An 11,479-nucleotide genomic window follows, 5' to 3' on the forward strand; every position below is an offset into this window, starting at 1 on the left:
TCCCAGGACTTAAAATGAGGATATTTATGAAGAAAGCTAATTACTACCAAACTATTCTTCCTTGATGATTTTCTTCAACACCATTTTAGCAGTTCATTGCTGGCTAAAGGGTTACATATCCTAATCTGACTCTAGGACTTGTCAACATATACAGGTAATTTATAACTACTTAAAAAAAAACGTTACTAAATCTATGGAATACTTGCCAATTAAAATAGGTTATGTTCAACCTAAGGTGGCCTGTAGAAAAAGCACATCTTCTTACAGAATTACAGCCATTGATTGCTGTCACACTGTTACTATGTACATAGCTATCCCCTTCTTATAGATGTGTATCTATAAAGGTTAGTTTTATCATTTGAAAGATTAATTTGGCCACAGGGTACTTTATGCAGAGCCTATGATTTTCATGGGAGGTTACAATATGACCTTTTCATTTGCTCTCTTTGTGCCTTTGCTTTCTTTATGCCTTAATTCATTTCAGGATTCAGAGTTTTCCCAGATTCTAATGATTTCTCAAACAGTCCTCATTCAGGAACATGATAAATATCTATAATGTAGATTATAGAAGTGCTACCATGTTTTAACCTCTTCAAAAAGCTTTTTATATTTTATTTGTCAAAGTGAATAATTGTAATAATCGTTTAGAGTAGTTTATCCTTTCCAGAGCACCTTTTTATGTATCTATGAGGGTTCTAACACCAACTGAGGAAGGTAGGTAAGACAAATGAAATTGTTACCATTTACAAATGACAGAACTGGGCAGCAAACAAATGATGGTACCTCCTGCTTCTAGGTTTGACCAAAGTGGCCATGATTGCAGTAAAAAAGGAAAAAAAGAACAGTGATCCTCTGGCTTGGCTTAAGGCCATGGAGTCCGCCAGAGTCCTCATGTGCACAGTTGAAACATTCACCTTCCCTTTTCTTCTTAGAGAACTGTCTGTCCCTCCTCAGGTGTGATCTGAATGGATTTGGTTCAGGTTAGTTTAAGAAAGGTTTGTGGAGCCAGCACGTGGTTTGTTCTTTCAGATTAGAGAGGGATGGGGAAATGTCATATATAATCTACATATTTTTTTAGGAAAAAGCCTTTCTTTTTTTTCTTGGAAAGAATAATACAGTTTGCAAATACAAAACAGTGTAGTAAACTCCTCAACCTAAAATAACTAAAGAAATTCAACCTAAAATACCTATAGAAAATGTAGCTGTCATTTTGGCAGGAATTTACCATCATCCCTGGGTCATCTCAGTATCCATGAGGACAGAGAGTTTGAGAAATTCTCCTCTAGGACATATATAAGCAAAATAAATTGGTTTAGGTATATCTAAAACTTCTTCACATTAAGAGTCCAAGTCTTCTGAGTCTTTTTTTTTTTTTTTTTGCTTTGGGTTTTTCTGTTTGTTATTCAAGTGGTTTTCTTAATTGAGGACTAACTTACATACAATGAAATACACAGATCTTAAATGTATAGTTGGATCAGATTTGACAAATGTGCACAGCCATGTAGCCTACACCCCACTAATATAGAGGGTATTTCATCACCCCCTGAAGGTTCACCTGTTCCCTTCATGGTCAGTCCCCTGATCTGATTACAAAAAGTCCACTGACCTGTTTTGCATAGATTTCTATCACCATAGAGTTGCTTGTTCTAGAACTTTATATAAATGAAATTATGTAGTATATATGTGTTCTTGTGTCTGGCTTCTTTTAGCATGTTTTCAAAATTCATCTGTGTTATATCAGTTTGATCCCTTTTATTGATAACTAATATTTGATTTTATTAATATACCATAGCTTTTAACATCCATTTTCTAGTTTATAGACACATGCTATTTCCAGTTTGGGTTAATATGAATAGAGCTACTATGAATATTTTTTGTATAAGACTTTTGTTAACATGTTTTCATTTCTTACTGATAAATACCTAGGAGTTGAATGCAAGTTTATATAATAGATGTATACAGTTGATCCTTGAATAATGCAAGGATTAGGGGCACTGACCTCCTGTGCAGCTAGAAATCTCCATAAAACTTTTGACTCCCCAAAAAGTTAACTATTAATAGCTTGTTGACCAGAAGCTTTACCGAGAAGTGAATTAATACATATTTTGTATATGTATTACATACTATATTCTTACAATAAACTAGAGAAAAGAAAATGTTAAGAAAATCATAAGGAAGAGAAAATACATTTACAATAATATACTGTATCTATTGATACCATAAGTTTACATTGTCCATTTATAAGATGAATTCTGTCAGCAATTATATCAATAGTGTCTTATATGATAAAAAAACATGGTAGATGTTATACATAGTACACCAGACATCAAATATGGAAAGATAATGTAAAAACGACATTCACGTTTATTTACAGGTATATGATTCATGCATTGATAACAAAGAAACAGCAGTATGATTGTTTTAGGGTCACCTGGTCTATACACAAATGAATGAATCATTATAAAATTTGTATGGCATACAGTATCATAGTCATATTCATAACACAGTATTAGAAGCATTGTTAGATATTTTAAGAAACCACTTATCTGTATTGATAGGTTGATACGCAGTTTCTCCAATTATTAGGCATACTGTACAGTAATGAAATTCTTTGAAAGAAGTTATAAAACAGTGAGAAAACTAATGTATTATTAATTTTATATTAACTATCACTCAGCTTATGCTCACATAAAGGCAGGCTATCCACTCCCAACCAAGCACATGATGTTCTTTGCAATGAATACTTAGGTGACAATCGTAATGACACAAAACATCTCGGACAGCTCTTCCCCTACAGTTTTTTCACACACACACAAATACACAACAGATAAGGTTATTAACTGTATGACAGGGTGATTTATTTTACTATTCATTAAGTGGAAGTGGATCATCAAAAAGTCTTCTACACTGAGTAGGCTGAAGAGGAGGAGAAGAAAGAGGAGAGCTTGCTGTCTCGGGGCTGGCAGAGGCCGAAGGGATGGGGGAGGCCGGAGGGGAGGCGGGCTCGCTTGGTGTAGCTTTACAGAAACACATCATGATTTCTGTCTGACTTTTTGCTTCTTCATGTCTCTAAGAATGTTTCTAAACAGCACCAATCCTTCTTCCACCGTTTGCTTTAGTTTCAGTGCCTGTGTCATAGAAGAGTCCTGGTCATAAAAGAAGTAAAAAATAATTGACTTGAGTGATTGAAACCCTTCTGTCAGATTGTCAGATTGTCTGTCAGGCTGTGTTTGAGCGCTGCTGCTTCTGTGTCCTCCTCCTGGTCACCTGGTGCTGGTCCGGAGGCACTCGTTTCCATCAGACCATCCTCTTAAGTCCTCTGCTGTGCTTCTGTTAGCTCTTTAATTTGTTAAAGACCCGTAACTCGAAACCCTTTATCTGCCCCCTCTTTTTTTGTCATATCCACAATGTCTTTCATGATTTTCTTGACTGGTTCTGTCATAAATCCCCTCAACTTATGCATAACATCTGGATAGTTTTCTCCAACAGGAATTTATTGTTTCAGGCTTGATGGGTTTCATGGCTTTTTCTGTAACAACGTTGGCATCTTCAATGGTGTAATCCTTCCAGATTTTCATGATATTTTCTCTATTAGGGTTCTTTTCCATAGCTTTGACAATCCTGCCCATAGAGTACCATGTGTAATTAGCCTTCAGGGTCCTCATCACTCCCTGATCTAAAGGCTGAATCAGAGACACTGTGCTCAGGGCCAAGGAGACCACTTTGACACCTTAGGTCTTGAACTCATAGGGTTCTGGATCGATAGGGACGTTGCCCACTATCAGAAGAACTTTAAAAGCAGTTCTTACTGACAAGGTTCTTCCTGATGTCGGGGCAAAGTATTGATGGAACCAGTCCAGGAAAAGGGTTCTCATTGTCCATGCCTTCTTGCACAACTAAAAGACTGGCAGCTGGTGTTTATCTTTTCCCTTCAGCCTCAGGGGTCAGCAGCTATATATGTAGGGGTGGTCCTGATCATAAGCTTGACTGCATTTGCTCACAGTGGAGTTAGCCTTTCCTTCCTGCCTTTAAGCCTGGTGCTCACTTTTCTTCTTTTCTAATAAATGTCCTTTGTGACTTTTTTTCTGCAAGAGGGCACTTTCGTCTGTAACACCTATTCAAGGAGACATCATTTCTCCTCAGGGATTTCTTTAATGGCATCTGGGAACTTGTTTGCTGCCTTTTGGTCAGCAGAAGCTGTTTCTCCTGTTGTCTTGACATTGTTTAAGCCAAAATTTTTTCTAAAATTATCAAACCATCCTTTGCTGGTATTAAATTCTCCCACTTTAGATCCTTCACCTTCCTTTTGCTTTACGTTGCATTTAATGACTTCACTTTTTCTTGAATCATATATTAGGGTCTATTAGTATACCTTTCTTATAGCAGTCCTACACCTACATTAAAGCTGCATTTTCAACACAAGATAAAGAGGTATTTTTCAAAAAATGCAAGGTTTTTGCACCTGCTGCTGTAACTGTAGCGATGACTTCACAAATTTCCTTTTTTTACAATGGTCCTTCTACTGGATTCGTCTATCCTGAAATGGGCAACCACAGCTACAGACCTCAATCTGGAGTACATAGCAAGCAATCCTACTTTTTCTTGTGGTGTCATGACTTCTCTATGCTTCTTGGGAGCACTTTCAGAATCACTAGTGGCACTTTATATAGATCCCATGGTTTTTACTCAAGGTTTATGGTGTTGCACTAAATGTGATGAAAAATATGTGACAACTGCGAGAGATCACTTTTTACTAGACACGTACACAATTTATTGGAGAGATGAACTGCTCATGAGGTGATGATTAGCATCACATGATATTTTAAGCAGATAGTTGTGACATGAGCTCATCGCAATAGCACAACAGGGCTAAGAAACCATTACAGTAGTACAGTACATACTTTAGTTAACTTAATGGAATTGTGATTTAAAACTATGACTTAATGTTTACACTTTTTTTGAATGTAAATACGATGGTACCATATACAATGTGTGTCTGTGTAAGTTGTGGTAAATTTAAATTTTTTAATAGATTTGTATATATTTTATGGTGGCAAATGATAAAATAGACTAGTATCTACATATATTTTATGCATTCATTAAATGCCTTTTTCTCAGTTTTTTTGATATTTCTGGGCTATGTAGTTCATCTGTATTTTTTTTTCAAATTGTTACAAACCTCCAAAATTTTTCCCAATATACTTACTGAAAAAAATCCACATATAAGTGGACCTGTGCAGTTCAAACCCATGTTGTTCAAGGGTCAACTGTATTTTAACTTTAAAGAAATTAACAACTTTCCAAAGTTGGGATTTGCCCTTTTAAGCATTGGGCTACACTCTCCATGTTTCATTAAATTTATTGTAAGGAATGAAGTACATAATGTATGTAAAAGCCTTGGCTTGGTGCTTAGCATAGTAAGGGCTTGGCTTTTGCTACTGTTATTTACTATCTCTAGCTGATAACTTCCAGATCTCTTTTTCTTGAGTACAAGACCTGTATTTCCATCTGCCTGCTTATATAACATCAGGACTTGGTGTCCCACAAGCAGCTCCAACTTAGTTTGTACCAAACTGCAGTCTTCTCCCCAAGCTCCATCCCCGAACTTTGTTCTTTCACATGCCTTAGTTACCAGGGTGAATCATTTGTTGCCCAAGTCCCTCCTCTGTGCCCACATCTAACCCAGGCCTGTCTGTTAAGCCTTAAACAACTCTTTCTGGTGGCCCTTTGTCTCCGTTGCCCACTGTTGATACCTTAGTTCTGGCCTTCAGTATGTGTCTCCTGGATTGCTACAGTAGCCTTGAAACTGAGGCCCACACCTGGAGGATTGTCATCTCCAATTCACTGCCTTTCACTGTGCCAGAGGGATCTATCCACAGTACAGACTACTCCTGTCATCCAGTTAGAACACTTAAATGACTTCCCAGGATAAAGCCTCACCCCCTTAAATTCCTTTCAAGGCCTTCATGCTCCAGCGTCATCTCCTCAACTCCTTTCCTAAATGTGCTCCCACCTGCTAGAGTCCCAGCCTTTGGCTTAGAGGCCTGCGCTGCTTGTTCTCCATAAAATAAATACCTTTCCCTCCCCTACCTCATCCTAACCATCATCTTCACTGAGCATATACACATCAAGAGACTCAGCCAAGATGTTTCTATGTTGTAGGGAGCATTCTCTGCCATCAACCTCTTTTCCCCTTGGGTTGGTGCCTGGGCCTCAGTACTTACCCTAATGTGGCCTCCTGGCCCCCACTGTCAGAGAACAGGGGATGTTTTTTGCTCATGCTAGCAACCCAGCACCTAAAACACTGCAGGTACTCAGTATATATTTGGGGACTTGAATAGTTATATTGGTGGTATTAGGGAGTTTATTTAATATGATGCTGGAGCTGTTGGGGATGAGTGGTCAGTGGGAGACAGCAGCAGCATTTGACGTTGCTGGGTTCTTACCCATTTGTCTTGTCCTCACAGCCTGATGAAAATTCGCTGGATTTTTCCTCTTGTATGCTACGGCCTGGGATTAAAAATGCTCAGGAACTTGCTTGTGGAGTGTGCCTTTTAAATGTGGACTCCAGGAGCCGGGTGAGTCACATGCCTTCCCCTTGCAGATGGCAGAGCGCTTCCCTGACATGGCCTGGGTGGATATCCAGTCTAGCCCACTTCACTGCAAGGCCTGTGACCAGAGGCGGGGAGTTAGAAAGCCCTGAAATCTGACCACAGAAGCAGATACATTCTGTAAAAAGGGCAGGTGGGGAGCTATGGAAGTAATGGATGCAGTGCTTACCTTTCTAAGAAGTGTGCTGAGTTGTGCCTGCAGCGCCCTGTGCACAGCAGGGTGGTAGAGGAAAGGTTAAGCCTATAAGGATTTGTTTGGCGGCAAGAGGCCCTGTTCTGGGAATTTTGTTGACCTTATGGTTTCAACATTATTGCAGAAAGAAGAGAAGCCTGAAGAAGAACATCCTAAAAAAGTATGAACCAGTCACACATTATCTTAGCATCTCCATCTTAATTTTGAGTGTGGAAGGCAAATCGGATGATCCCACTGCCTTGTTCCTATCATGAATCCTTACTGAGTCATCTTTGTTCCCATGTTTGATTTAATGACCTAACGTGTCTGTGTGGGTCCTCTTCTGTCTTGTTTGCATGCTTGTATCTCGTAATTGGCTTCTGGTGCTGGGGTTATCTTTCTCTGTGATGAACAGGGTAACAGAATGAGCAACTTCTGGAAGACTGGAAGTTGCAGTGACACACAGAATGAGATCACAGAGCTTTAGGATTTGGCCGTTATCAGACAAAAACAAATTGCTTGTGTTTTGGAGTTTTGTTTTGCTTACCCACAGTGCTTAGAGAACACCCCAGGAAGTGGTAGAGGGTAGGACTGGCTGACTGTAACTTACCTACAAGTGTTATTCATCTGGATGTAATTCTTATGTGTTTAATATTTTTATTTCTTACAAACCTTAATATCTACTTGGACTTTAAATTATGTCAAATCAGTTATCAACTCCAATAGCATTAGACACTGAGAGTTTTTAATCTTGTTTTCTTTCATAATAAGACTACAGTCAGCCACAGAAATTTAAGAGTTACATGTTACAGGCAAATGCCAGCCTTAGGGAAAGGGCTTCCTTCAGCACAATGCCAGTCGAAAATTATTGACAGCCCTTGGCTACTTTAGTTCCCCTCCACTCCCCTCCTCCAGCCTCCCATAGCCTCTGTCTGCCCTTCCTAGGAAAGATTTGGCCTTCTTTTGCTGAAATTTAATGATAAAGGTTTTTTTATACCTTTAATTAGCAGTGAAAAACTTACTCACTTGAATTCCTATAGCCACCTGATCAGCTTCTCTGTGTGCCAGTTTGGCCTCTGTGACCTGGAGAGGTGTGTGTGCTGGTTACTGATCAGCTCTCTTAGGTGCAGAAGACGCCTGACTTGCCCCACACATCTGTTTATTTCTGGCAGGCATTCAACTCTGAAACAGACAGTTTCAAGCTGTCATATGGAGGACACCAGTATCACGCCAGCTGTGCCAACTTCTGGATCAACTGTGTTGAACCAAAACCTCCTGGCCTTATCCTGCCTGATTTGCTCTGAAAAGATCCTCTATGAAGTACCAACTGGATTTGTTTTTTTTCTGTCACACACCGTGGAGTGACAGGGACCAATAAATAGAATGCAAGTGCAACGTTCACCTCGGTAAATCTCTATGAGGAACTCTCGGAAAGGTGGTGGTGGGCGGGGAAAGCTGCAGGAGTTCCCAGTCATTCTTACAGATGACCTTTGTCCCCTAGTTCCCACTGTCAGTCTTTGGAATTTGAGGTCAAATTGACCTAACTAAACTGCATGACCAACCCAAACTGGAGATAAGTTTGTTATCTCTAGTTCTGTCAAGATGTTTTAAAATATGGGCCACAATTTTATCTAAGGAATAATTTGCTGCTGCAGTATTGAAACTGTGAAGAATTGCCATTTGAAGAAAAATACTGTTGTAGAACTAGAATTGGCAAGACTGTTTTGAGCCAGTGCTTATTTCTATCTAGAACACTTATTGTCCTGTGAAGTAGAATGCAGTTATCATCTACATTTAGCTTAATATGTGAAATGAATAAAAAGGGGAAATTGTGATAAACTTATATTCTTTTTATAGAAAAAATTCTGCTCGTCTCCACTGGACAATGGCAGGTAGGTGAGGGCAGATTTCCCCAACTTTGCTGTTGCAACTGAACCAATTCCCTACTCCTTTTCTAAAACTATCAACTTTCAAGAAGACTTTTTCTCCAAACATGCCTGGGCATTTGCCATGGAAAATGTCCATTTTGACAAAGGCGCAAATCCTTGTGTATCAGGATGTCCTTCCCCTTAGAAGTCTTCACTAAAGACCTTGTTTTATCTCAAACACAGTCTAGGACTGTGGTATTTCTTTCAGACAAGATTTGGAAAGGCAACTGAATAAAATCTCTCTGCAGTGGCCTCTGTCCAAATTCCAGAATGACTGCATTAAGGACCAATACTGCCTGACTTTGCAGTATCCATGTGAGAGACCTGAAAATCAACTTGGTGAGGTGGAGTTCTGACCTACTAAGGTGAACAGAAAGGTGTTTATCTTTCTGTTCAGTAGAAGAAAATGTTTTAAAAACATTGAATTTTAGAAGGGAAAGCCTCATGATGTCCGATGTAGGGAGTTTTCTTTGTCACTAAACTGAATGCATAAAATCAGAAAAAGAAACCAAGTGATCGCCGACTGTGATGCTCCTGGGAAGAACATGCCGATGCGAGATGCACATTTCTCTTAAGTGTTAATTATGTGCTTTGTAGAAACATCTTTTATGTTTCACTTTGTATGACTTAGGCTTGCTGATCTAGACAGTTTTTATTTATAAAATGAAAAGGGTGTTTTTGTCTGTGTAATTGCTGTACATGATTATTTTCCCTTCTCAGGACAAAGCTTGAGGGGAATTGTTTTGTTCCATTTTATACCTTTTACCTCCATCTTCTCCAAGGAAGGTATAGGACGTTTTCATTAAGTAGCCATTGATGAGGCTTCTTCTTTACCTCGCTGTGTACCAGAATGCACAGAGATGTGTGGATGAGATAGATCTGTTTTTCTCATTTGTTCCAGATTATACTACCTCTAGCTACTAATGACTGAAATAGCTGTCTCTGAATTGTTACATTCAGAGCCTCTGTCATCCACAGGGCTCCTGCAGTGTTGGGAGCACAAGTGGGCCAGTTTCTAGCAGGTTTTTGAGGCCTCTGTGCTCCACATGAGCAGCTCCTAGAGCTTCAGCATGGCACCAGAATTCAAGCACTTCTAATTGGTCTTGTAATTCCATAATAGATGGTAACAGCATCTACCTTGTGAGAAGAATGCCTCCCAAATTGACAGAATTTACATTACTGAGACCTCTTATTTTTTTAAAAATGCCACATGGACTATTAGCTTGTCACAATGGCCTGTATCAATGACATTTTTGGAAGTGTGCTCACCTGCTAATTAGATTGGTTTCCATTCCTAGATATAATCCTCAGGTAAAATCCCTAAGTATAATTACTGCTGACCTCACCAAGTATGGTAGATTTACTCATTCCATGGTTGGTACAATAGTAAAATACAGCAGATGTGAGTCAACCAAAAGCCTTTGCTATCAAAAGCACTCACTACTTTTATCATCTCCTTAATGGTGAGAACATTTAATTAGATACCACCAAAGATTTGGGGAGTGTACAATTCCATTACATTGATTTTTGTTAGTTATGCACATTTATTAAATGACTCAACATTGCTTTCAGCTTCATCTCAGCTTTTGTTAGCCAAGAGTCCAGTGTCCTTGGAAACAGTAACCAAGGTTACTTATTTCCATACTCCGTATTGTGCAAGCAGCTTCACCCTGCTGCCTGAGTGGCAATTAAGAAGCACTTTTCTTTTTTTGGTATTGTAGTTTGCCTTTAAATTTTTATGGCCTAGTGCATAGTTCAGTTTTTGTCTGGCCATGCTTGAGGTAGAAGAGGCAGAGGGTCTATCATGTTATCCATGCTTCACTTTTCCTGGAGCTACTAATTAGAATTCTATATAGGTGGTGTATTTTAAATTAGTTGAATATTTTGTGTGCATATATGTATTTTTTGTTTAAAGATGTCTTCTACTTGCCTTTTGTATGACTAGGCTAGTGTGTGCTTAAATTTTGAAAAGATTTTGGAGCCTTTATGTTACAGAAGTTTGCTCTGCACTGGGAATCAACTACAAAATTTCCCCTAACACCTTTTAGGTCACATACCTTCCTTTGTGACCAGCTAATAAACTCTGATGTTTAGATTAGAAAGGTGTTAGGCTTCCCAACTGCTAAGAATGCTCTTACTTACATCCCAGTAGTGGAGTTTTCAGGGATTTCTGCAGGAAATTTTCAATTACCATGCACATCTGTCTCTAGCTGTTTTCTTACTATAGTAAAGCGATTATTTGGGGACTCTTATCCAGAGACTGACAGACTTACAGTTTGCCTTCATACTAAAGCAGCATTATGGGTTCCTCTGATTACCCATAGAAATTAGCTTCATTTAATTTTCCTGTTTAGACTATCATGTGCATGTTTATAAAAGTGGGCAAATAGTAGGAAACAGGAAAAGGTAGAATTTAGATGGAAACCATTGCCACAGACCAGGTAAAATCTGTAAGATGTCATTCATATATATATAGCCACTGGCAATATATTTATGGCTTCTTGCCAAAATATACCAAAAATCTACAAAATTATTCCATGCCTATCTAGTAAATGAAGTCAAGTAAAGCAAGGCTGTGACAAGTGGCTCCCTGATCTAAGGTTAAGGGACAACTTGGTACCTCCCAGTGGTTGCCTAGGAGTGTGGAATAGAGAAGAGGTAATTAAACTTCTACCAAGCCCCTGATCAATTGTGTTGTCAAGTTTATTAGGCACAGTGAGCTGGGTGATATTTCCAAGTTTCAACAAAGGGTGTGTGTGTGTGTGTGT

General features: G+C 38.9%; 1 protein-coding gene and 1 long non-coding RNA gene across 19 annotated transcripts in view; one reads left to right on the forward strand and one right to left on the reverse strand.

Annotated features, from left to right (window-relative positions):
* SYNRG (synergin gamma) overlaps positions 1-11,396 on the forward strand; it is a 107,539-nt gene extending 96,143 nt beyond the window's left edge. For 11 of the 18 annotated variants that reach the window (XM_037027030.2, XM_073235264.1, XM_037027025.2 and 8 more), the window contains 3 exons: positions 6,468-6,578; positions 6,929-6,964; positions 7,956-11,396. In XM_037027030.2, the coding sequence (XP_036882925.1) occupies positions 6,468-6,578; positions 6,929-6,964; positions 7,956-8,087 (279 nt within the window). In that variant the 3' untranslated portion in view covers positions 8,088-11,396. The remainder of the gene's footprint in view (positions 1-6,467; positions 6,579-6,928; positions 6,965-7,955) is intronic. The other 7 variants (XM_073235266.1, XM_073235267.1, XM_037027026.2 and 4 more) reach the window with 2 other exon arrangements.
* On the reverse strand, positions 2,347-6,576 carry LOC140849085 (uncharacterized). Its single transcript, XR_012130626.1, has 2 exons — positions 6,447-6,576; positions 2,347-3,146 (listed from the first exon to the last, which is right to left on the reverse strand). It is a non-coding gene; the product is annotated as an uncharacterized lncRNA (long non-coding RNA).
* Positions 11,397-11,479: the final 83 nt, after the last annotated feature.

Source organism: Manis javanica, chromosome 4 (genome assembly GCF_040802235.1).
Source record: "Manis javanica isolate MJ-LG chromosome 4, MJ_LKY, whole genome shotgun sequence".
In the NCBI taxonomy this organism is placed as follows: Eukaryota; Metazoa; Chordata; class Mammalia; order Pholidota; family Manidae; genus Manis; species Manis javanica.